The sequence below is a fragment of the Mauremys mutica genome, chromosome 25, assembly GCF_020497125.1.
Source record: "Mauremys mutica isolate MM-2020 ecotype Southern chromosome 25, ASM2049712v1, whole genome shotgun sequence".
NCBI lineage: Eukaryota > Metazoa > Chordata > Testudines > Geoemydidae > Mauremys > Mauremys mutica.
The window spans coordinates 2,067,906-2,093,899 of record NC_059096.1 but is presented as its reverse complement, the minus strand read 5'-3'; the positions used below and the strand labels follow the sequence as shown (position 1 = coordinate 2,093,899).

At 58.8% G+C, this 25,994-nt stretch overlaps 2 protein-coding genes across 3 annotated transcripts; one reads left to right on the top strand and one right to left on the bottom strand.

The window, feature by feature from the left end:
* The first annotated feature begins 1,065 nt into the window (after positions 1-1,065).
* FKBP10 (FKBP prolyl isomerase 10) lies at positions 1,066-12,246 on the top strand. The gene is made up of 10 exons (XM_044999627.1): positions 1,066-1,483; positions 4,251-4,396; positions 5,557-5,746; positions 6,049-6,194; positions 7,079-7,268; positions 8,106-8,251; positions 8,761-8,950; positions 9,262-9,404; positions 9,658-9,821; positions 10,463-12,246. Exons 1-10 carry the CDS (start codon positions 1,290-1,292, stop codon positions 10,646-10,648), a joined length of 1,695 nt encoding a protein of 564 aa, XP_044855562.1. The 5' UTR covers positions 1,066-1,289; the 3' UTR covers positions 10,649-12,246.
* A 656-nt stretch (positions 12,247-12,902) lies between these two features.
* Positions 12,903-25,653, bottom strand: NT5C3B (5'-nucleotidase, cytosolic IIIB). Of its 2 annotated transcripts, none has more exons than XM_044999630.1 (9): positions 25,482-25,653; positions 22,657-22,755; positions 21,895-21,964; positions 21,157-21,203; positions 20,531-20,616; positions 19,163-19,252; positions 16,815-16,977; positions 15,501-15,701; positions 12,903-15,066 (listed from the first exon to the last, which is right to left on the bottom strand). In XM_044999630.1, the coding sequence occupies exons 2-9, from the start codon at positions 22,723-22,725 to the stop codon at positions 14,959-14,961; spliced, it is 834 nt and encodes a 277-aa protein (XP_044855565.1). In that variant the 5' UTR covers positions 22,726-22,755; positions 25,482-25,653; the 3' UTR covers positions 12,903-14,958. The 2 variants fall into 2 exon arrangements, with proteins under 2 accessions (XP_044855565.1, XP_044855564.1); XM_044999629.1 differs by lacking the exon at positions 25,482-25,653 and adding an exon at positions 24,157-24,263.
* Positions 25,654-25,994: the final 341 nt, after the last annotated feature.

Sequence of the window (25,994 nt, the reverse complement as noted above, 5' to 3'; positions counted from 1 at the left end):
AGTGGGTCCCATCCCAGTTCCTAGATGTCTATTCTGTATCCAGGACGTGCAGAGCGCACTTAACGGTGGTGACTGCCGTTCGCAGATCAGCTTGTGGAAGGCAGAGATGCTTGCAATGGTCTGATGTGCATTTGGTAAACAGGACACCAGTCATTCCTCATTCATTATCATTTGCACTTAACACCTTTCCTCAGCAGGTTTAAAAGGGTTAGAAATTGCTATTAATAATTATTCACTTGCTGTATTTATTACTCCTGACTGATAACTACTGATCCTAGAATCGTAGCACTGGAAGGGGCCTCGAGAGGTCTAGTCCAGTATCCTGCACTCGCAGCAGGACTAAGTATTATCGAGACCATCCCTGACAGGGCTTTGTCCAGCCTGGTCCAAAAAATCTCCAGTGATGGAGATTCTACAACCTCCCTGGGCAAGTTATTCCAGTGCTTAACCACCCTGACAGGAAGTTTTTCCTAATGTCCAACCTAAACCTCCCTTGCTGCAATTTAAGCCCATTGCTTCTTGTCCTGAACTCAGGGGTTAAGGACAATCCTTCTCCCTCCTCCTTGTAACAACCCTTTATGTCCTTGAAAACTGGTCTCACGTCCCCTCTCAGGCTTCTCTTCTCCAGACTCAACAAACCCAGTTTTTTTCAATCTTCCCTCACAGGTCACGTATTTTAGACCTTTCCTCATTTTTGTGGCTCTTCTCTGGACTTTCTCCAATTTGTCCACGTCCTTCCTGAAATGTGGCCCCCAGAACTGGACACAAGACTCCAGTGGAGGCCGAATCGGCGCGGAGCAGAGCGGAAGAATCACTTCTCTGCCTTGCTCACAACACTGCTGCTATGACAGCCCGGACGGATGGTGGCTGGTTCTGCCCCCAGGTATCAGAACGTGCCGGTGGAGCTGCCCCATGGAGAGGGACCCCCGAGCAAGCCGCGGCGCTGGGACCCAGGGGGAGCCTGGCTGCCGGCGGGGTAGGACCTCTCCCTGCACAAACTTGCAGTGGAATAGTTCGCTGCGGATTTTCCCTTCTCGGAAATAATTGCAAAAAAAAAAAAAAATCGCCCCGCGTGGAACGTCCCCCTCGGCGTCCCCGGAGCCCCCCGCGGGGCGGGGGAAATTCCCGCGGGGGCGCGGGAGCCCCCCGCGCATCTCCGCGGGCAGCTACGTGCGCTCAGCGCCTCCCACGCCCGCTTTCCACGTTGACAACATTCCTGGCGAGGGGAGGCGAAGCTCCAGGCTCGGAGCAGCCCAGCCCCTTCCCGCTCTGCCCGCGCCCGCAGCACCATGGCCCGGGGCGGCCTCCTCCTGCTGCTCGGCCTGCTGGCGGCCCCCGGCCGCGGGGACCCGGGGCCCCTGGAAGACGTGGTGGTGGACCGGTACTACATCCCCAAGGTCTGCCTGCGGGAGGCCCAGATGGGCGACTTCATCCGCTACCACTACAACGGCACCTTCCGCGACGGCCAGAAGTTCGACTCCAGGTACCGGATCGGGCTGTAGAACATGGCACGGGGCGGCCCTGCCCCCCTGTAACAGCAGGGAGTGGGGGGGTCTGCTGCAGCCCCCGCTTCATCTGGCAGATGGAGCCTGCACCGTCCTGCCCCCCGCCCCCAGCGGCACTGCAATGCTCGCTCTGCTCCGGAGCCTGGGTTCAAATTCTGCCTCATTCCTCCTGCCGGCGGTGGCATGCCCTGAACCGATGCCCATCGCCGTGCCAGGAGCCCAGCGCACTTCTGCACGCAGGGCCCAGGAGCTTGCTTTGCAACAAGGGCGAGGGGCCGCCCGGGGGATGGGCCATATGCCCCACGAGAATACAGTATTCTAGAGTATTGCAACTATTTCTTATGGAAGGGGCCCCCGAAATTGCTTTGCCCCAGGTCTCCCGAATCCTCTGTGCAGCCCTGGTTCCCCAAGGCAAGAAAAACCGTTACATGCCCTGGGGTGCTGCTGACATGCAGTGGGGGCCTGCTCAGTGTAGACGTGTCATGCCGGTGGCTCCATATTCGCCACGTGCAAACCATCCCCGAGCAACTGCCCTGGTCGGGCGGGAGGAGAACCGAGACCGTTGATGTCGCTCTTTGGGGTTCGTTTTTCAGGAGCCGTTGCTTTGTATTTTGTGTCCGTTTTGTTTTCTTTGGCGGAGAGCTGGGTCCTGCAATCTCCCATTCACGCCAGCAGCCCTTACTCCCAAGGGCAGGCCTGTTGAGTCCAGTGCAACTGCTTGCAGGGGTAAGGACTACTCGGGTGAGTAAAGGATGCAGGATTGGGTCCTACCGGAGATCAGGCACAACAGGCAGAGCCTGCCGCTGCAGAGAGAAAGCTAATCACAGCGGCCATGACACAGGGACAGATTCAAGCGCTTTTTGAGCCATTGCAGTTTCGGTGTGTGGTCCATCCAAAGGGCCCTTTTCCACCTATGTGAGCTGGTCCCAGTTCTCCCTGGGCCTGTGCAGCCAGCCCTTTGCTCAGTCAGGAGTTACAGGGCTGGTGTCGCTCCAGGGGAATTTCTCCTGATTGAAACCAGTGGGAGCAAGAGGCAAAGCAGGCCCATTGCACAGGCCTGCGGACGTCTCTACGCTCAGGATCAGGCCCAGCAGAGGGCAGCAACACTTGCTTTCCTGGTAGATTTTCAGACGTGCCACCGAAACGCTTCAGGGAATCTGCTCTGGTTTGAAATATTTAAAACGTTGCTATTCGTCCCTGAATGGCCGAACAGGAAGCGTAAAGGGTGGGATAAATCAGCCATCCAGCAGCCACCGCTAGGCGTGAGTCTGGCAGATAAATGGGGCCCCAGGAAACCTTTCATACTAAAATAATTCTTTGTCTTGATGGCTGCAGCGTGGTTCCCTGAGAAGTTTCGCTGGCCATTAAATGAAGCAAAGGATCTTGGAGCACTTGTAATGAGCCCGAATGGCCCCTGAGAGAGTGGGCTTTACGAGTTAAAAATCAGAGTCATTTGCAGGTTACAAATGAGGCTTGGGTGTTTGGTCGTTAACTACTCTGCACAGGGTTTGGAAGGTGGCATATCTGTTCCCTGGAAGCATCGGAGAGTCGGCCAGCCAGTGCTTATCTGGGGGTAATGCTTGTTTGCATTCGGTCCCGGCTTAAACATCACGAATTATTTTTGCAAACAAAGGGCCTGATCCTGCATTCCCAAGCCTCTGCGTGTGTGAGGAATGCAGGATCAGACCCAGGATCAGGGACATCAGCTCCAATCCCGCTTTGATGGGAGTATTCCCCGGCACTGGGTCCGCGTCTGGTGCAGAGATTGAGTTGCAAAAGAAATCTGGCCAGTAGCATACGTGGGACATCATACTCCTTTATATGCTCCACCATGAAATGCAACACACGTGTGCCCTCTGCCCCCCCGTATTCCAAGATCAAAGAGCCAGAATCCATCATCTGCAGAACATTATGGGCACCCCCCTAGCCTGTCATTTCATGGGCCGGTTGCTTTAACCACAGAGAGACACGGGGGTAGCTGTAGTCTAGTGGACTGAGCAATGGGACTCAGGAGATCCGGATTTTGTTCCCGACTTTGCTGCCAGCTCATTGGGTGAGTCACAGGGGCCAGGGTTTTCAGAAGTGGCCTCTAATTTGGGGTCCAAACTGAGCCGCCTCGGGCTTCGGCCCCCGCAGCTCTGTGGCTGGAAGGTGGGCAGCGAGCTAAGCTCCCAGCCACAGAAGCCCCCAAAATTAGAGACTTCTGCAAACGTTGGGCCATAGCCACTTTGTGCCTTGTGACGTGGGGCCGAGGGTGCGTAATAATCAGTCGTTAATTAGTGCTCGAGTCCTAGCTCCGGAGTCCCGAAGGGACCGTTATGATCGTCTAGGCTGAACTGCCTTGTGCAGGCCAGAGACCCTCACCCATTGCTTCTGTCTGCGTGAGAGCGTGTGGCTTAGAAAGACGTCGGTCTGGATTGAACTACTCCGGTGATGGAGACTCCCCTACCTCTGCTGGTGGGTTGGTCGAGTGGTGACAGGTCTGGTACAGTCGTTGCCCCAGGAGAGGGGGTTGCATGGAACATCCTGATCTTCAGGCTGTTAGTCACCGGACTGGTCTTGTGGCAGGCCCCACGGGCAGGGCTGGGTGGGAACTTTGCAATCCTATTGTTTGGGGCCAGCTATGGGACTCACTGGACTGGTGGGGCAGGCTGGTGTGGCCAAGGATCCTAGTTGCTTTGCAGTATCCCAAACAGCCAAGCCCATCAGAAGAGGGGGACTTAACGTGTCTCCGTTCCTCCCCAGCTACGACAGAGGCGCCACGGTGGCGGGCGTGGTGGGAGTCGGCCGGCTGATCACCGGCATGGACCGAGGCCTGCAGGGCATGTGCGTCAATGAGCGGCGCCACCTGATTGTCCCTCCCCACCTGGGCTACGGCAGCATCGGCGTCGGTAAGGGGGGGGGCGTCGAACGCGAGGGCCCCGCCGACCGTCCTAGCACGGCCCAGGGGGTCTCCGGTGCGATGAGGTCAGGCCCAGCGTCTCTCCTGTCAGCCCTGCAGGAGCCCAGGTCGCGGCAGGGTTCTGCCTCCTGCATCGCTGGCTAAGCTCTTCTCACTGGGGATAACGTGGGAGGCAGAAAGGCCCCTGAGGGTGGATCAGCTCCCATCTGTGCTCCTAAGGACTTGGGCACCCACCGTTCCCGGCGAAGTCCATGAGCTTCGCAGGGCTCAGCACCTCCGTGGGCTGGTCTCCCCTGGATGAGTGCAGGGGAGTCCAGGGACCCCCAGGGCAGGATCTGGCCCTGGGTGGGGGACTAACATGCAGAGATCTCTCCCTTCCTGGCCTCCTCTTCTCTGAGCTGCTGAGCCGCCCGCTGGTCTGGCCCGAGCCACATGCAGCTCGGCAGCGGCTGTGACCACAAGGATGAGGAAAGGCTCCAAGTCCCGCGCTGAGATCCCCTGGCCCCCTCCTGAAGTTTATGTGGGATGCTGTGGTTGGGCAGAGCAATTCCAAAGTCCTAGCCAATGAGTAACATGTAAAAATAAGATGGACAGGCCAGTAGGAGCAATCAGCTGGGATTATTTAACCCATGGTCTGTGAACCTTTGTGTCACATGCACAGGGCAGGAGAGACCCAGGGCCTCCTGCACTGGGAGATCAGTGCAGATCTCAGCGTGGTCAGTGACAATCCCGCTGTAGCATTACGAGAGCAGCGCAGCCCGGCTGAATTCGGTCAGGAGAATAGGCTCACACCTCCTCATGGTCCCCCAGTACTCTCCGCTGGACGCAGTATCGTTTCTCCTTGGTGTGAGGCTACCCAGCTGCCACATTCAGCCCAGAGGTGGCTGCATGTTAGTGCTGAACGAAGCCATCTGTGAGCACGTGGAGCGTCACTAGGTTTGATAAACCCTTTGAGAGCCTCACATGAAAGGCGCCAGGGGAGGGCTAATCCGAGAATTACTATTCATTCCAAGCCGATAAATAAATCGATACAATAAACCCCCGAGGACTGTTAGTCCCCCACCCAGTCTCGGCCTCATGCCATGAGGCTGCTCCCCTCGCTCTGACACTCCCCGGGGCTGAGCCGTTCTCGGTCGTTGTCCTTCGCAGCTGGCATGATCCCCCCCGATGCCACCTTGTATTTTGACGTCATCATGCTGGACATCTGGAACAAAGAGGACAAGCTGCAGATCACCACCTTGCACAAGCCGGAGCGCTGCAACCGCACTGTGGAGAACTCAGACTTCGTCCGGTACCACTACAACGGCACGCTGCTGGACGGCACCCACTTCGACTCCAGGTACAGGGAGCCGAGCAGGAGGGGCAGCACGCGGGGGCTAGTGACAAACGCCAGCTTGCCCGTCTGGGGGACTGGAGCAGGTAGCCGCGGGGCCAGCTTCACACGTGCCCTGGGCCCTCCCCCAGACCCATCTCCCCTGACTCAGAAGGGCCTGGCTGGAGGAGGCCTGAGTTCACGCTCCATGACTCCCTGTGGGGGAGGGGGAGCCCACGCGTGCCAGGACCCCTGGGCTGAGCAGGTTGGGTTGGGGGCGCTGCCTGTGCCCCGGAGTCATTCTTCCCCTCGTCTCTCCCCGGTGCCAGCTACAGCAAGGACAGCACGTACGACACCTACGTGGGCACAGGCTGGCTGATCAAAGGCATGGACGAGGGCCTGCTGGGGATGTGCGCTGGGGAGAAGAGGAGGATCATCATCCCTCCCTTCCTGGCCTACGGGGAGAAGGGCTACGGTGAGACGGGGACTGCGCACGCCTGGCACGCTGGGGCAGTGACTGATGGGGCTGCCCAGAGGCAGGCAGCCGGGAGGCAGTTTGCATGGGCGAAAGGCAGCGCTGGGTCTGAGCCCCACGAACGCCAGTCATGGCAGGTGCCAAACTCCCCAGGCAAGGAAACGGCCAAGCAGGTGCCCGGCCAGCTCGCAGCCCCGCCTGGGCAGAGGAGACGGGGTGACTTTGGCTCTGGTCGGGAAGCCCTGGGACCAAGGGAAGAGCGGGGAGAAAGGGATGGGAAGGACGGGAGTGGATGGGGAAGTAGATGGCTCGGGGCGGGGGGGTGGGAGGGATTAAAGGGCCATGAGCATCTGATCCCGCGCAGCCCAGTGTTCTGCCATCTGCCAAACGAGCTGGCGGGCAGGTGGCTGATAAAGCCGGGGCTGGCCCCAGGGCAGCAGGGCTGCCGGACAGATCTCGCCATGCAGCATTGGCACCATTTCCCAGCGGAACTCAGGCAGGACCAGAGAGGAGGGTCTGAGCCGCCGGGGCAGAGGGCTGCGGGTCGGGGGGGTGGGGTGGCGCAAAGGGACCCTGCTCAGCTCTGGGTCGCTCCGAGGCAGCACGTCACGGCCACGATCAGGTGCATGGCGAAGCTCCGCCTCGGGCCGTTAAACACGGAGCTGCTGCATGCGGTCGCAGCCGGGGGCGCTCCGCACGGAGCCAGAGCAGGGCGTGCTGGGGTCGGCTGCCCCGGGGGCCCCACCTCTGCAAAAGAGGAGGGGGTGACTGGCCACGAGCAGGCTGCAGTTCCACCCCAGAGGTCCCTCGCTCCGGCTGCTCTGGGCACGGCGCAGGGGCTGGCTCTGCTTGGGCACGACCCTGCTTCCCTCCTCCCCCCCCAGGCACGGTGATCCCGCCCCAGGCCTCCCTGGTGTTCGACGTGCTGCTGGTGGACCTGCACAACCCCAAAGACGGCATCTTCCTGGAGCACCTGGAGGTGCCAGCGTCCTGCAAGCGCAAGGCCGTGACGGGCGACTTCGTCCGCTATCACTACAACGGGACCCTGATGGACGGGACGCTCTTCGACTCCAGGTACTGGCCACCGGCGGAGCCTACGGACGAGCACGGGCCCCCCCATTTGTGCCTGGGGTTTAGAATCCCCACTTTGTCCGGTGGTGCCATGCAACAGAGCTCCTCCGCACGCGGCCCCCGGTGGGGTGCAGGGGCGGGGGCAGGGCTGTGGATGGGGGATTCCGGCCGGGGTGCAGGGGCCTGGGCAGGGCTGTGGGTGGGGGATTCCGGCCGGGGTGCGGGGGCTGGGGCAGGGCTGTGGATGGGGGATTCCGGCCGGGGTGCAGGGGCCTGGGCAGGGCTGTGGGTGGGGGATTCCGGCCGGGGTGCAGGGGCCTGGGCAGGGATGTGGGGTGGAGGATGGGGCCGGGGTGCAGGGGCCTGGGCAGGGCTGTGGATGGGGGATTCCGGCCGGGGTGCAGGGGCCGGGGCAGGGCTGTGGGTGGGGGATTCCGGCCGGGGTGCAGGGGCCGGGGCAGGGCTGTGGGTGGGGGATTCCGGCCGGGGTGCAGGGGCCTGGGCAGGGCTGTGGGTGGGGGATTCCGGCCGGGGTGCAGGGGCCTGGGCCGGGGTGCAGGGGCCTGGGCAGGGCTGTGGGTGGGGGATTCCGGCCGGGGTGCAGGGGCCTGGGCAGGGCTGTGGGTGGGGGATTCCGGCCGGGGTGCGGGGGCCGGGGCAGGGCTGTGGGTGGGGGATTCCGGCCGGGGTGCAGGGGCCTGGGCAGGGTTGTGGGGTGGAGGATGGGGCCGGGGTGGAGGGGCAGGGGCTGGGGAACGCAGACTGAGCTTTCGCCGCCGCACTCCCCTCATTGGGTGCTTACCTGCGACCTGACGCTGCCTGGTGCTGCGTTTGCTGCAGTTACTCCCGCAATCACACCTACGACACCTACATCGGGAAGGGCTTCATCATCCCCGGCATGGACCAGGGCCTGCAGGGCGTCTGCGTCGGAGAAAAGCGAAGGATCATCGTCCCGCCGCACCTGGGCTACGGGGAGAACGGAGCCGGTAGGGAGGGGTCCCCGCAGGGTGCACCAGCCCTGGGATTGCAGGGCAGGGGGCGGGAGGACGGGTGTGCTCCCCGCTGGCTCCGTTACACGAGCCCTTGTTTCCTGCGTCACATCAGTCGTCCCCGTGCCCATGACGAGGGCAGCGGGCCGGGATCGCCCGCTGGACGGGAGCCAGCCCTGCCCTGAGCCGACCGGCTAGAGCTGCCCCAGGAGAGGAATTCAGGCTGAGCCTGGGAATAAGATGGGGGGGGGGCTGCCTCCTGCAGGAGAAGGGCACGGAGCCCCGGCACCAGTGGCGGGGTTGTCAGGCGGGGCCGTTGGCTCAGGGGAAGGGCCCAGCGTAGGGGGGTGTCTCTCGGGCTGGGGCGGGCAGGGACACGTTCAGTTAGCACCCAGGGCACTGGACTGTAGGAACGATCCGGCCCCCGAGGAGGCAGGGTCTTTCCCCCGGCGCTGCCCTCTCCCCAGCCCCTCATCCCCACAGGGCCCTTCGTCCTTCTCCTCCAGGGAACAAGATCCCCGGCTCAGCCGTGCTCATCTTTGACATCCACGTCATCGACTTCCACAACCCCCTGGACTCGGTGGAGATCGAGACTCTCTCCCGGCCCGAGGGCTGCAACGTTACCACCCAGGAGCGCGACTTTGTCCGCTACCACTACAACTGCTCGCTGCTGGATGGCACCAAGCTCTTCTCCTCGTGAGTGTGCCCCCGCCCGCCCCGCCGCGTGGGACCCCGGGGCAGCCTGGACCCCCCCCGCCAGCTCAATCCCAGCAGTCCAGGTGCTGCTCGTGGGGCTGGGGCACTGAGCCGGCGAGCTCGGCGAAGCTCAGCAGGATGGAGGTGCCTGAACTGGGGGGCTGGGGTAAGATCGTGGGCACCAGCAATTCCCCTGCCCCAGCTGATTGGTCCGAGGTCGGGGGAGGCCCGAGGCAGGTTCCCGAGGGTAGGAGGCTGCGTGGGCTCAGGAAATCCCCTCACCCGTCCAATGTCTGCATTGCCTCCTGCAGCCACGACTACAACCACCCGCAGGAGGCGACGCTGGGGACCAGCAAGGTGATCGACGGCCTGAACACCGGCCTGCTGAACATGTGCGTGGGGGAGAAACGGGTGATCATCATCCCCCCCCACCTGGGGCACGGAGAGAACGGAGGTGAGGGGGGGAGGGGAACTGCCTGGTGGGTTGGTTTGTGGCTACCACTCGCTCTTTGGCCCGTTGCCTGGCAGCAGCCCAGGGTGTTACCTGGCCTCCTTTGGCCTTTAACCCCCCAGCTGAGCCAGCCTGGGCAAGGCGCCCCAGCGGGGATGTTCAGAAGCTCATTCTCGCACGTCGCACCATGGTGCAAAGGCACCGTAGTGCATCCGAGCACACGAGGGATCGGTGACATGCACCCCTTGCCTTTCAGCCCGGGGCGTGCCAGGCAGTGCTGTGCTCCAGTTCGAGGTGGAGCTGCTCTCCAGGGAGGAAGGAGTCCCTGAAGGCTACCTGTTTATCTGGCACGGGGACCCACCCACAAACCTGTATGAGGACATGGACCTGAACAAGGATGGCGAGATCCCCCCCGAAGAGGTGCAGCCGAAGCTCCGGGCACAGGGGGGGGTGGAATCGGAATCAGGGAACAGCCCCAGCAGCAGTCTCGGATCCTGTGATCCGCTGCGCCTGGGCTTTCCAATGGCGAAGGGAGGGGCGGTGAGGCTGCCCAGCTGGCATCCGGCGCTTGTGCCGAGTCCCCGGAGCTGCAGCAAAGCTGTGACTGACGCGCACCCTTTGGGCGGATGGCTCTTGAGGTGGCAGTACCAGGGATTCCGCCCTAGGCTACCCCAGTCCTGCGGCCGGGTCAGGGGCCAGGGACGGACTCTGAGCGACGCCCCTGCCCAGGGGTCCAGCCAGGCAGCAACATCCCTCTGGCCCATAGCCACAAGGCATGCTGGGAACCAGCCACAGGCGGCGGCCCGAATTGGGTCTGGCTGTAGGCTAAGGCGAGGTGCGGGAGCCGTGTGCCCACGCTGGGCCGCCCTTCCCAGAAAGCTTTGAGAGCATCGCAGACCAGGGAACCTGGAGGGGAGCCTCCTGCAGCCTGGCGCTGGCATGCTCCCTGCCCTTGTTCCTGTCCGGCCATTGGCCTCCACCCCAGAGCTGGCTGCATGCTGTCCTGCCCCGCTGCACAGAGTCCTAGCCACGTAAGCTGTTCTCATCTCTCCCTGCTGCAGTTCTCCACTTTCATCAAGGCCCAGCTCACCGAGGGGAAGGGGCGGCTCATGCCCAGCTCCGACCCGGAGATCGTCATCGCCGACATGTTTCAGAACCAGGACCGGAACCAGGATGGGAAAATCACCGCGGAGGAGCTGAAGCTGAAATCCGACGAAGATCAGGAGAGAATCCACGAGGAGCTCTGAGGAGCTCCTGCCTTCAAGAGACAACTTTTCCCCTTCTCCTTTCCTGCCTTGGAGCGGGCTGCTCCCCCACCACCGCAGGGACCGGGGCCTAGAGAAGCCAGCTCAGGAAGCTTTAGAGCCAGCCCCTTTGCAGAGCGAGGTTGTTCGGTTTTGTTTTTTACTATTTAACAGTGTTTTATTGGAAGCGTTTCTAACAAGCCAGCCGGGGAAAAACTCCACATAACAAACCCAGGCCCGAGGGTCCCAAGTTCTTGCCTTTAAAGGCAGAGCCTAGAATGCGGTGGGCAAAGTACGGCCCGGGGGCTGCATCCAGCCCTTCAGACGTCGTAATCCGGCCCGAGCTCCCGCTCCGGTGCTCCAGCCAGGGAGTGGGGTTGGGGGTGTGTCCTGCTCCGCACGGCTCCCAGAAGCAGCAGCATGTCCCCTCTCCGGCTCCTACGCGTAGGGGCAGCCAGGGGGCTCCGCTCCATGCGCTGCCCCTGCCCCAAGCGCGGCGCCTGCAGACCCACCTGTCCACACCTCCGCATAGAAGCCAGAGGGGGTCATGGTGCTGCTTCCAGGAGCTGCTTGAGGTAAGCACTGCTCAGAGCCTGCCCCCGCCCTGATCCCTCTCCTGCCCTCCAGACCCCAGTCCCAGCCCAGAGCAACCTCCTGCACCCCCAACCCCCTCATCCCCAGCCCGCACCCCCAGCCGGAGCCCTCACCCCCTCCCACACCCCAACCCCCAATTTCGTTGGGGTTTGGGGGTGGGGCTGGGATTCCTGGAAGTTGGTGGCTTCCCCCCAGTCCAGCTGAGAGCCCTGCCCGTAGCCCCCACGTCAGACCCGGCCTTTTGCCTTCGCTCGCCTCGGCTCCTTGAGCATTTCAGCAGCGCTGCTCTCGTGCGGCTCGGTGCTGTCGCTGCCAGGACACCTCCCAGCACGTACCCAGAGTGCAGAGCGTGAGCCAGCGAGGGCGTCCTGCTGCCGCTGGAGCAAGGGGCATGAATTGGCATCTGCTGGAGCTTTTCCTGTAAGGAACCCAGTCGCTGTTCCCGAGCGATTAAAAAACACATACGTGTAATGCCTGGTCCAGGCGCTGGCAACAGCTGGAATTGTACCAGGAAGGAAAGCCAAGACCCAGTTCTTCAAAGTGATGAGTGGTTTTAGGCCCAACGGTATTTTGGGGCTTGAACTTGAGCCACCTGAAAGGGGCCTGATTTTACACAGTTCGGCCCCCAAAACCGCCAGTCAGTTTGGAAAATCCAGGGCCCAAACCCTCCCAGCTGGGCTAACACAAGTGGGTTGATTTTCAGTTCCTGAGCACCCGGATTCCAGACGCCGACGAGAGCTGGGCTTGCTCAGCAACACTGGAAATCAGCCCACTTCTTAAATATAATTCAGGAGCCTTCCACGTTTGCAAATTTTGGCCAGTGCGTCCCCGGTTTTAAAGGTTTGTGACCCAGGATCACGGCTCAGCCGACGAGTGTCTGCACCCACTGCTGGGCAGGGATAAACGATCAGAAGTGCAAGGACAAGATGATGTAAAGGTTCAAACAACCCCCCAGTAGCAATTTCTGCCTTGCACCCAATAAACTGGTTTAAAGTGGTTTCCAACAACTCGGCTTCCCAGCACGTTATTTTGGGATGAAACGTTGCTTGCGCTTGTCCACACGAAGAGGGGTCCCCACCCGCGGGTCTGTGTTCGCTGTCCGTGGGGGGAGCAGTGGAGGGTCTGGCTGGATAAGCCTCCCATCCAGGCTTCTTGCGTCTGCGGCACTGGGTTGGAAAAGGCTTCGTCTCCTTCAGGGGCTCCCGCCCGTCCACAGACACCCCCAGATTCAGGAAGGGCTAAAAACATTTTAAAGATTTTTAGCTGAGGCTGTTCCAACCTCCGAGCCCTCGGGAAGAGTGGCTGGCCCCAGGCTGCCTAGCGGGGAGAGGTGCTGGTCACAGGGTGGGTCAGAAACCCACTGCAGGTTCTCTTGCACTGTTGGGAACAGGATGCTGCGTTAGCCATCTCTGCAGTGACGCAGGTCTTTGCATTTCCCCTTGGAATCTCTCAGGTAGCGAAGCAGAGCAAGCTTACGGCTTAGAGCAGCGAGTCAGGAGATGCGATTTCCTTCGCTAGTTGTGACGCTTCACCTTCCCGTGCCTCAGTTTCCCCATTTGGAACATGAGGATAACTCGCACACCCACCTTTGTAAGTTGTGTATGCTCGGCGGGCCCCCCAGGCAGCGCTGTACTGCGAGCTCACAAACCACTCACACGCCGGCTTTATCCAACGTATTTATTTCAACAAGCGGAATAAAACCTGCTCCCCCCGCCCAAGTGACATTTACATCTGACCGTGACACAGCAAGCGAGCCAGATGGCTGCCTGGGAACCCGGACCAGCCCAGCTCCTACAAGCCAAATGACAAGTGCCTTCGCTTACCAAACAATGCAGGGGTCCGGGTTGCTAGTGCCAGGCTGGGTCACAGCGAGACAGCCACGTGGACGGCACCTCGCCAGGAACCGAGGAGACTGCAGGGTGGGAGCTGCCTCTGGCTCTCCCCGACAGGAGGAGCGTGAAAGGAGATGGAGTTTTACACGGCGGGACGGGGAGCTCTGAAAGAGCCATCTGCACTCCCAGAATGTTTGCAGCAAGCAGGCCAAGCTCAGTCGATAAGCAGCTGCCTGTCCCCATCCAGCTGCCGAGTGCAGGAGTCTGGGTCCCCCTAGGATGAGTTAAATGCCATTGAGGCAGAGCCCAGATTGCCATGGTGGGCAGTTCTCACATACCCGGGCCAGACGGCTGAACTTGGCATGAGGGACATGGGGTTCCTGCTCCTTTGGAAACGCCGACCCTTAAAGAAAGCTTTCTGCACAGTAAAGCAAGTACACCCAGCGCTTCCACGGACACGTGGGGGACCCAGAACACCCGCTTAGCATCAGCCCTCTTCCAGGCCAGTGTGACTGTCATGCCCGGAAGGGAGTCCCAGCAGACAGACTCCCAGAGGGGCTGCACTGCTTTTCTTTTCCATTTTTTTCCATTTGAGGGAGAGAGATTTTATGTTGCTGACAGAAGTGCTGCCCTGAGACCCCAGAACCGGCACAAGGGGTTAGTTATACAATAGTCACACTTTAAAAAGCCCCACGCAACTAGCCTGCCCGCCCTCCCTGCCTCCCAGCCCCCTTTAAACTACCCACCCCAAGGACCCATGGCTACCACTGCGTCCCCCAACACCCCCGTCCACCCACGACAAACCTGCTGCCTGACTTATCAGCTGTAACAATTCCACTCCACAGCAACGTGAATGGCCAGCAAAGCCTCGTTGCTCCAGCGAGAGCCGTTTGCCAGTGGGATTCACTGCACACCACAACCCAGTCCTTCTCCCAGCAAAACACAGCAGCCAAGCAAACCCTCTCCCACCGCGGGATGACCAAACTCAGCCCTTGTGTTCATCACACAAGCGGCTCTCGGACAGGAATCCTCACAAGAGTCCCACCCATTTAAGCATCACTGCAGCTGCACAATCATCTCACACACCCAACGTGTTAATGTTCCAAGCGACAAGTCCCCCAACCCATATTTCCCACCTGCGCCCACCATGCTGAGTAGCTCCAGGCTCCACCCATAACAGGTCGGTGCACAGACAGGGGTGGGGCTTATGCTCTCTAAAATCTCTGGTCCCCTCTCCAGCCACCAGTGACGCCCATGAACGTCCCAGTAGGTTGCAGGCAGAGGGAGCAGAGAACTGACCAGGGGATTTGTAGGGTTTCCACAGCAAATTGCAGACACCTGCGCCCCCCAGCAGAGGCCAGGCTGTAACTCTGCTGTGCAGCTGAACCATGCAGCCGGAGTCTGGCCTGAACGCTCTGTGATGGACCCACAACAAACAGGGGCCCGCTCCCCGACAGAGGCGATTCGGCAGCAGAACTAACCCATTTAAACGCGTTGGTCCCCAGCCCTGCGAGGGAGCTTTAATTCTGCGTCGCTGTGACAGTCGCCAGCCAGGCCGCCTGCCAAACGACGACCTCGCGTTAGTGGCCTTGAACTTCCAGGGGTTTGGGACACGAGCCAGGAGCTGCGCCGCTTGGGGGCTGGGGTTTGAGCAGAGACATGGGGGAGGTAGTTGGGGCAAGCAGAGAGTTTCTCCAGCTCACCCCTCAACCCCCGGACTGACGAACAAAAGGGTGTTGATAAAAGCCCAGGAGGGAGCCGGGAGGTGGGGGGGAGGGAACTCCTGAGGGCATCAAGATGGATTCAAATTGGCCTGACTCTGCCATGGGAAGCACGGTGCCAAGACACCATCCTGAGAGGCCGAAGTCAGGATCCTGGGCGCTCAGTTCAGGGCTCCAGGATGTAACAAAGGATCCCGTTGACCACATCCAGAGTCTCGTCCTTCTCCAGCACGATGTCATAGGCGTCCCGGTACTTTCCTCGTCGCTCCTCCACCTGCAGAGCCGCCGTGGGGTGAGGGGACAGGACAGGGCGGCAACATTAGCAGCTGAGAATGAGCACGGCCGGCTGCCAAGCTCAGAACTCCAGGAGCCCCGTGAAAGCCGCACTGGGGATTCAGGTACCGACCAACAGCCCTAGAGGCAGCATCTCCAGAGCATGGGGTGCAGCTCTCCCCTTTGACCCAGCACAGGAGCCCCGCCCGGCCACGGAGGGATGATCCATCCAGCTCAGCTGAGGGGTGAACAAGGGGGTCAGGTGTGATGTGGACACCTTCCCCGTGGGACCTGGACTGAGACCCACCAAACTCATTTCATACAGCACGCCAGATAGCACACTTCTCTTGCAGCACATAGGCTCCTCCCACCCGCACTCCCCCGAGAACGCTGGGAGGGCAGACAGCCTCCCGCGGCCTCTGCCCTCGCGCTCACCTTGTCGTTCAGGAATCCGACTCTGAGGACGTTCTCCACGTTGGGAACCCCGTCGGCCATGCTCAGGTCTCCCAGCGAGTCCCCCAGCAGGATGATGTTGGTCCTGCTGCTCAGCAGCTGGAAGTGCTCCGTCTTCTCCAGGACCGTGTTGTTCTTGTTGTAGGTGTGGATCAGCGGCCCTTTAAATCGTCTCAGGACGCCCTGTGCAGCAAAGGACGGGCAGACAGACAGGAGGATTTTTGGGGTGTCTCGGGGCTGAAGGAACAACACTTCAGCACGGTTTGCACCTTTCTTAGAGATGCTCTTAGTGGAGCCAGCTGGGAAACCTACTGTCCCATGCTCTCCCAGGGCCCTGCTCCAGAGCAATCTACCCCTTCGCTGGAGGGCTGCGCACAGGACCAGAGCCCTTCAGCACCACCCAGAGGTGGCATCTCCACCCCTCCAAAGGGCTCCCAGGCCACCAGGGGAGCAAGGGCCTAAGTCTCGGCCACTCAGGCCCCGTTCTGGCAGCATGAAGGGGCCTTTAACTGGGTGGAATCTGCCTTGTGCAGAACGGATGCAAATGCTCTGCAGTGGCTGCAGTGTCAGGGGCGGATCGGGGACGTGCTGGGGAGCAGCGAATGGGGCTATTCTCTGCTTCCCTGGCTCTATAGGGCGCGACAGGAAGCAAAGCGTAAGTCAGAGCACCCCCAAGGCCCCTGGGTGGCCTCACAGACCAGGGAACCCCTAGGTGGCTAACCCCCTACATGCCCCCATGTCCACCCCAAGGGAGCCACTGGGAATCAGGCCCAACTTAGTGGGCTGTTTCCGGGGGTTTCATAGGTTTTAAGGATAATTATGGTAAGTTAACGCCCATCCTCCCGCAGCGCTGCCCCCGCCCCCCCCCAAACACGGTATCACGGGCCTAGCACCAAACCAGAGTGAAAGTGACTCGAAACAAAGCCAAGAGCAGCAGCCCACGTTCTCCTGCCGAGTGCAACACAGAAAGGAGACGAGCCAGGTAGATGCTTGTATATTGCATAACTTTTCCCCAGCCTCGTGAATGTAGGGCCGGGCTCTCTGCCGGCCGGGCTCTCTCTTCCTGTTTTTACAGATGGGGCCCGTGTCTGGCGTGCTACCGTAATACAGCTAATATAGATGGATTTGCATTCAAAGCACTTTCAGTGCTAGTAACTGGAACAGTTGCTGTGGTAACAAGGGGTGACATTTCCAATGGACAGATGGGTTTTAACCAAACAGGGCCCTCTCTAGATGCCCCCCGCCCCACACTCGGGGCTAACGTGACCCAAGCATGGGGTACGTCGCACAACGCACCTTGTCATCGAAGTCCATGTAGTTGGACACCACGTTGATGTTTGGGTGGAAGACCTCGGCCTGCCGGAGGACCTCCTCCAGGACATCGCCCACGCCGGCCGAGAAGATGAACAGGGGGATGTTGTGCTGGTGGAGTTGGTCAAAGAAGGTGTTGGCTCCGTCCCTGAGGGAGGAGGGGGGAATACACGTTAGACAGAGTCACGAGAGCTTCCTTCACCCCAGAGCACAAGCGCGTCGCACTACCACCGTGCTGCAAGTGCTTTCATCCCCACTGGAGGCTGGACAGTCGGTGGGCAGGGACTGCTACATGCCCCAAGGCGTTCCTTAAATCATGGCTCTGGTGGCAAGGTGCATAAGCAACAAACGTTATCGATTATTTCTGCACTGTGGGTGAAATTCAAGCCTGCCCAAAGGACCCCGCCATATCTACAGGGATTCAGCAGTGGATGGGCCTGGTGTGGGGTTAATTTCACCCTCTATGGTGCGCACGTAACTCCCTGAACCTTGTCCCAAAGTGCATCGGGCTCCATGTAAAACCTGGGATGCATTCTCTGCAAACGACTTCTTCCTTGGTCGCACCAACAGCCTAGGCAGGGGTTGCTCCCCGAGCATTCTAGGCTGGATTTCAGTCACCGGGTTTTCATCGATTCCAAGGCCAGGTCATGTGATGATCTAGTCTGGCCAGAGAACTTCCCCCCAATCATTCCTAGAGCAGAGCTTTTAGAAACTCCTCCAAGCTCGATTTTCAAACGGTCCGTGCCGGAGACTCCCCCACGACCCTGGGTAAATTATTCCAGTGGAATGACTCTCACTCTTAAAAACTGACACTTTATTTCCAGCCCGAATCTGTCTCACTTCAACTTCCAGCCCCCAAATCATGTTAGACCTGCCTCTGCTAGACTGCAGAGCCCATTGTTAAACTGACGGCGCTCTGGTCTAGAAACGCTGACCAATACTTCAGCAGCTGTGGAAACCGAGGCACAGAGAGGGGACGTGGCTTGTCCGAGGTCGTAGGGGAAGGCAGCGTTAGAGCTGGTGTCAGAGCCCAAGAGTCCCTGACCTCAGGTCCCTGGACAATGCAGCCTTCTACTGCCAGGCGTATAGATACTGGAATAATCACTGCCCTTCCCCCCTGGAATCCATGACCATACAGCTCAGCTGGTCTGGAAAAGGAATTTAATCCTTAGGCAGCAAAGCTCCCAGGAAAGATGATGCCTGTTAAATCTATTGCACAGATGTACACCCAGCCAGTGCTCTCAGCGGACGGGGGTAACACTCATCCCACGCTATTTCTCCCAACCGCAAATTACCTACAGGAAATATGGTCCTTGGCTTCCCCATAGGCTGTAAGAGAGAGACTTCCAGGGAACAAAGCTCTGGATGTAACACTGGCCAGGCAGCTGGTGGGCTGTGACCCCTGCTCATCACACTGATCAGACCTTGCGTTGTCTCTGCTGCAGCCACCTGTGGGCTCTTAGGTTGTAGGTTCTTGGCACAGGGAACATGTTGTTCTTTGCGCGTGTGCAGCCCCTAGCACAACAGGGTCCTGATCCCCCCTTGGACCTCCACGTCCTACCACAATACAGTAATCACAACAGATTGGGCCCAGTACAAACGAGCAGTAGGTTTTTCCCTGTGGAACGCAGTTCCCTACTGAGATCAGAGACAGAAGCTCCGGCTTTCTCTGCACCAGAATAAATATCACTAATCGAACACAAATGCCACCCTGCTGGAAAGACTCTCAGCTGCTCTGTGGGCTGAACACACGTAGTGTCTGTGCCACACAAAAAGCTGCTGGGTTTCATCATTTTTGACTTTTCCAGGCAGTCCATGGAGAGAGAAAAATCTCATCTGTAACAGATTGGCAGCGTTTGCCCGCAAAACCCAGCTGCTTAGTCACTGATGATCCTGCCAGATTATGTTGAGTTGGCTCTGCCGACTCACTGACGCAAGGGGCTTGCCACCCCACCTGGATTTATGGGAGGGGGGAGTGGACCTCACAGGTGGGTGGAGCAGTTCTCGGGAAGGAACCCTAGGAGCAGCCAAGTATGCAGAAAAGGCTTCGGTTGGAGTTTGTGTTGTTGCATTTTGAGGGGTACGTTCTGGCCTGCCGCCCCTTAGGTGCCATGTCTGGAAAGGGTGAGGAAGCAACTTGGAGGCGGATTAGAGTTCTCAGAAGTCAGTTCAGTGCCTCCCTTTTTCTCTCTCTGACAAACCCAGGGGTCTGAATGGAACGAGCAGGTGCCAGAACTCAAGTGAGAGCGCGACAGGGCCCTCGCGACGTGTGCTCTCACAGGGAAGGGACAGAGAGAGGACACAAGCTGCAGAGACCATCCCAAACCCCCTACCTGAGCATCACCTCGGATTCTCTGACGATCTTGGCTATGTCACTTTTCAAAATCTTCTGTTCCACCAGAAGGTCGTGGGCTTTGGTCCACCTGGAAACACATCCCAAAGTGAGCTTCAGTTCTGACCGACTGTGAGCCTCTAGGACAGGGGTTCTCAAACGTTTGTCCTGGTGACCCCTTTCACACAGCAAGCCTCTGGCTGCGACCCCCCTTATACATTAAAAACCCTTTTTTATATATTTAACACCATTATAAATGCTGGAGGCAAAGCGGGATTTGTGATGGAGGCTGACAGCTCGCGACCCCCATGTAATAACCTCGTGACCCCTGTGGGGTCCCGACCCCCAGTTTGAGAACCCTTGTTCTAGGATCTGACCTAGGGGAAATTACCGGAGTCGTGACCAAGACGCCGCCCATCAGACTAACTGTTGTTTAAAGAGAGTTTCAATTTTCTCTCTGCTTCACACATAAGGCTCGTTATGGGCAGGAGGCTGCCTGGGGAAGGCTGATAGGACTGACTTAATTGATGCATTTTATTGCATTCACCACCAGGCTATCTGGGCACCCGACACAAATGTCCGACTTGCCCTGTTTTTTCTCCAGCACTCCTCAGTGCAGCCACTGGTGATCTATTACCAGGGACTGATGATCAGAGCTGGAAAATAACCCAGCCCAAAATACCAGGCCTTTTGGGATACGGTACAGCCCAAAATACCAGGCCTTTTGGGATCCCTTTTGTGGAGGATGTGAGAGCAGGGCAGCGAAACTACAGCTGTGCCAGATGCACCATCGCTCGGGTGGGGAATAATGAAACCCACAAGGAAGAAAGGAAAGGGAAGGAACTGGTGTTTCCTTCTCAGACACAGAAGCCACAGGCTTACTTCTGACAGCTGCATTTTCAAAGAGCCGCCTGTCGCTGCCATATCCTGCGCTCAAAGGGGACCTACTCTCCCTTGCATCCTTTTCTTATCAGGAACGTTACTTCCAGAGCTGCAAGTCTGCACCTAAATCTTCTGGATCCAACAAATCCACTGAGATCTCATGAAGTCAGATCATGATGGCACTACGACTGCCGGAGTTAACTATACAACAGAGAGAAACCTGCTCCTCCCTCTCCATGTGCTCCTTGCTGTTGCTGTTTGTCCACAGCACTGCCATTCTGTAACTGGATCTACCAGGCCATATGACCAGAAAGGACGCTTCATGCCCTTGGAGAAAAGGGAAGATGGACTATCACTAAACTGTACTTCCGCTGCACAGTGAGTTTTGCTATGCAAGGGACTCAGGGGACTGAATTCCGCCCTCTCTTCTTGTTTACCCACTTATTTTCGAGCTCACGAAATTAGCTCCTCAGACACAGTCACTCACCATTCCACCATGAGGGGACGTTTTTCTTCCATGGTCCGGTTGGGGTCAATTTCAATCGGATAGTAATAGTGCAGTAGGTCTTGTAACTAGAACGTTTGATGGGTTTAGACAGAAAATGCAGTGAACAGTTAGGGGCATCGAGAAAGAGACTTTAGCAACAAGCAAGTAGAGTATTTGCAGAATTCACGAATGCATCACAGCTTAAAAATAAAACCCTAAATTGTTCATGAAACAACTGAGTATTGTGGCAATTTCACGGGGTCCCAAGGGAAATATTTCATACTGCTCTAGGAATCAAGCTGAGAGTCAGCAAGGTTAAGTTGTTCTAGACAGAGATTAGTGTCCTTTGCTCACTATTTATCACTGTTCTCTTTGACATGAAATGCCCATGCTTGGGTGTGGTGACAGGTTTGTAAAACTTCCCTTGAACTCCGACAAGTGCTCCCATATCTGAAATGCTGTTTGGAAACTTGTTCTGTTCTCTTTGCTGGCAGGGGGTGACGTCTGCCTCAGGGCTGCGTTCAAACCCGTCTCTAGTGTCCCCAGGGAGCCCACCCCTAGCAGGAGCAGCAGCCCGGGCTGTACATAGCGCCAAAAGAGATGGAGTCTGCTAGCACTAAACGTACCTTCTTCCTGCCTTCTTCGCTAATGATTCGGCTGTTATCTAGGATATCTGGAAAGACATAAACAGCCACTTACCAACCCCGGGAAAACACACGAGGGCCCTTTCCAAACCCCACAGAAAGACCAGACTCGACACTTGCAAAAATGACAAGTGATTTTGGGTGCCACAATTTCTGGATGCCAACTTGAGACATTTGACAGGCGCCTCCCTTTCAGAGAGCGGGTGCTCAGCACGTCCTGAAAATCAGGACCCATTAGGGCCTCTCTCCGAAGGAGGAATTTGCGTAGCAACAAGGTCAGCACGGGGCTTGGGAGGGGGCTCTGAGCACAGTGGGTGGTAGGAAGGAAAGTGGTGGGAAGGATGCAGCGGTGAGTAAAGAGCCAGGGAGGTGCAGGAGGAGAAGAGAGTAGCCCGGAAGGGGAGGAGGAAGCAGAGAAGGGGCTGTGGGGTGGGGTGGAGCAATGAGATAGGAGGGTGATCTGCACAGCGGCATTTTGGATGGGGTGGGGGAGGCGGAGCAATCGGTATGAGCGACAGCCAAGCTGTGGAGCAGAGTTTCGGCAGCAGAAGGGACTGTATCAAGAGAGATGGTTGGAGAGGAGAATGCCAGGGCTTAGCAACAGCCTGTGGGTGTGGGTGTGACAGGTGCAGGTGAGACAGAAGTTACAAGACTGGGCCACAGAGACAGGAGCGAGGAACAGAAGCTCCGAAGTGATGGACAAGCGTTCGTTCGACTCACTGTGCGAAGTGGGGCATCGTCGCCCGTTAAATCCAAACCTGCTGAGAGTCATGTCGAAGTCCGAAATGACCTGAAGGACATAAAGGGGGTGGGGGGGAAGGACACTCTCTGAAACGGACCCAGCATGTTGTGCTTTGAGAGGCGCACGGGGCAGGGCGTGGGCAGCAGGGGCCTGTATTTCTCCGGCAGCAGGAGCGGCTCTTCCCCGGAGAAGAGCAGGAAGAGTCCCGAGCAGGGAGGCAGAGTCTGGGCCGCAGTTCTACTCCCAGCTTCGACACAGGTGCCGTCTTCAGACTTGGGACCCCGCCCCCGCCATGCCTGTTTCCCCATCTGCACAGAAGGGCCCTGGTGATCTACCTCCTGGCAGGGGGCGCTGCGCAGACTGGCTCATACATAGAGAGCCCCTAGCAGCTGAGCACAAAAGGAGGGGCTGTGGTCAGGGTGCCGGCCTGGACTCGGGAGAACCAGGTTCCAGCCCCTGTTCCTCCCCAGACAAGTCACTCGGTCTCTGTGTTCCACATACGTCCAGTGGAGGTCAGAGCATCTCCCGACCTCACACGGGCACCGTCAGGCTAACGGCCTTGTTGCAAGGGACTCGCATACTGCGGAAATGGAGGTACACAAGTGCCGTAAATTGCTGATGGGTTCCACACAAACTTGGGGTGTTATTACTCCTCCCCCCACTGCCATGGCAATGCTGAAATATCCCACAGGAATGGGCTGCAAACTCCTGACCGCACAGCTCAGAGCATAAAGAGAAACCTGTAGTTTGTCTGTTCCCTCTTTCCTGAGCGCTGAGATGACGCGCTGCACGTGCTCGGGATTCTTCATGTGGACCGTCGCCTTCTCCAGTTCAGGAATCTGCAGGCACAGATTGATTCGGAGGAAGGGGTCAGTGCTAAGAGACAGGCCCCAGCACGGTCAGTATTCGCTGGCCTGGTTTCCACGCAGCTCACCAAACACCCTCTAACCCCGCAGTGCCTTAAGGAGCATTTCTCTCCTCCAGGGACCGATGCAGGAGGCAGAAAATCAACTCCGTAGAGATGACGCTACAGGGTCCCGATCAGTTCTTCCGTTTCAGACTGGCTCCACTGATAAGCCAAAGAGCAATTTCTCTACCTCTGGTCTTGGAAACCCTGTTGGATTTACCAGCCATGAACAATTTAGGCCCTGATCCTGCAGCTCCTGAAGTTGCAGGTTCAGGGCCTTCCCTAACTGCTCTGCTGCTGTCCCAGGACAAACAGAGCCCGGCTGACTCTCCCATAGCGAGGTGGGCTCTGTGGGGCTAATGGAGGCAGCATACGGGAATCAAAGACTCTGGGAAGCAGAGATGCTGGGGAACGTGGCATCTCTCTGCCTGTCACTTCTCTAACCACAAATGCACCGACGTTCTTACTGGTTTGATTGGTGGCCCTTGCTCAGCGGTGGCCCTGGCAGCCCATACAGACACTGAGGCTTCCCACTGGAGCTCAGTTCCAGCCGGCTGCCGGGGTCCGCACTGCGCCTGTGGCTGGAGAACCAAACTGGACTGTTAGCTGCTGGGGCAACCTCGGCCATCAGTGTCTGCACCACGACAACCACCCTGGCTACCACCCCCGCGCTGCACCGAGCAGTCGGGAGCTAGGCAGGACGCAGCGTCCATCCCGCAGCATGGGGGTGCGCGTGGGGCACCCGGTGCCAGAGACGAGGGCCCCTTCTGTGCCGGGGAACCCTGAAATCAGGGACACCGGCGGCTTCCATTCATTATAACAACACGCCTTGCCCCACTCTCTGCCTTCCACCCCACCCGGGCTCTGCTCCCCCAAGGCTTCCCCTACTCACCCCAACCCACCTCCCCAGTGCTCCCCTGTGCCCTGCTCCCCCAACCCCCAGTGCTCCCCCCACTGCCTCTCCCCTGTGCTCTGCTCCCCCTGTGCACCCCCAACCCCCAGTGCTCCCCACACTGCCCCTCCCCCAGTGCTCCCCTATGCTCTGCTCCCCCCTCCCCCAGTGCTCCCCCCACTGCCTCTCCCCTATGCTCTGCTCCCACCCCCTGTGCACCCCCAACCCCCAGTGCTCCCCACACTGCCTCTCCCCTATGCTCTGCTCCCCCTGTGCACCCCCAACCCCCAGTGCTCCCCCCACTGCCTCTCCCCTATGCTCTGCTCCCCCTGTGCACCCCCAACCCCCAGTGCTCCCCTATGCTCTGCTCTGCTCACCCCTCCCCCAGTGCTCCCCCAGCGCCCCGTCCCCTGCCAGGGGAGCTCCCCGGCCCCCTCTCACCATCGCGGCTCCGGCTCCCCTCGCCCAGGAAACAGAAACTGAAACGCCGGAGCCGCGGCCGGGACGCGAGGGGAGGAGCCGGACTGCGGGGGGGGGCTGTATCCGGATTGGGGGCGGGGCTGGTAGTTTAAACTCTGGGGCTGGGGTTAGAGTTATGGGGAAGTCTTGGGGGGCTGTTAGGCTAGGGGGTGGGACAGCGTTAGGATTGGGGGGCTGGGTGTGGGGCTGGGGGGCTGTTAGGCTGGGGGTGGGACTGCGTTAGGATTGGGGGGCTGGGGGGCTGTTAGGTTAGGGGGTGGGACTGCGTTAGGATTGGGGGGCTGGGTGTGGGGGGCTGTTAGGCTGGGGGTGGGACTGCGTTAGGATTGGGGGGCTGGGTGTGGGGCTGGGGGGCTGTTAGGCTGGGGGTGGGACTGCGTTAGGATTGGGGGGCTGGGTGTGGGGCTGGGGGGCTGTTAGGCTGGGGGTGGGACTGCGTTAGGATTGGGGGGCTGGGTGTGGGGCTGGGGGTGGGACTGCGTTAGGATTGGGGGGCTGGGAGTCAGGATGCAAGAGCTGCTGCGTTGAGGGCAGGGCTCATGGGGGGCAGGGGCAGGGGGCTGAGCTGGATCTGCCCTGTCACTGCAGGACATCCCAGCTGTGGCTCTCAGTGACCCTGTCCCCTGGGGACAGCCCCGTTCAGCCCCTGAGGTTGCTGGGCTGGCATCACCCAGCGCATCTTCCAGTGCAGGGCGGGCTGGGGCTGGCTGCAGAAAGCTGATCTTGTGCCATCTCGGGCCCAGCCGGCCAGGAGCTGCTGAGCACCCCCCACCGCCACTGCAGTTAGAGGCCGCCCGTTGCAGGTGCTCACTCCCACGCCTGCTCAGGCCCTCACCTCCAGCAGGATCTCCCACTTCCCCGTTGCCCCCAAACAGCAGCGGGACTGTACATCCTTCCCAGAACAAACACAGCAGGCAACTGCTGCAACTCAGGGCTTGCCACAGCCCCATGTTGCTTTTAGCTGGCACGAGCCCAGGCTATTGCACCGAGTGCTAGAAGGTCCCTCACTAGAAGTGGTTGTAGTTAAGTTATTAAAAACAGTCAAAAGCCAGGAAACAGAACATTAAGGCAATTAGCTCTTATCTCACAGCACCAAAAGTAAAACCGGGTCATGCTGAAAACTGCCTCTGAACTTCCTGCAACGCAACCCTAAATAACATCATTTCGTTAAATTGAAGAAGAAAAAAAACCAACTTCCATTCACAGATCTCAACACACTTTACAAACAATAATGAATCCTTACAAATCCTCGGTAACGTGCTTTTTTCATTGCCCATATTACTTACTGATGGGTATCTTGAGGCTCAGAGAGAAGTGACTTGTCCAAGGTCAGACAGTGAGTCAGTGGCAAAGTCAGGAACTGACTCCTAATGCCTGTTCTGGCCTCCTGCAGGACTCCACTGCCCCTCCAGAGAGCAGGCAGCATACGCAATCCAGCAGGTGAGGCACCAGGCTGAATCATAGAATCATAGAACTTAAGATCAGAAGGGACCATTATGATCATCTAGTCTGACCTCCCGCAAGATGCAGGCCACAAAAGCTGACCCACCCACTCCTGAAATAATTCTCTCCCTTGACTCAGCTGTTGAAGTCCCCAAATCCTGATTTAAAGACTTCAAGTAGCAGATAATCCTCCAGCAAGCGACCCCTGCCCCATGCTGCGGAGGAAGGCAAAAAACCTCCAGGGCCACTGCCAATCTACCCTGGAGGAAAATTCCTTCCCGACCCCAAATATGGCGATCAGCTGAACCCCGAGCTTGACTCCTGGCTCTGCCACTGACTCGTGTAGCATTAAGCAA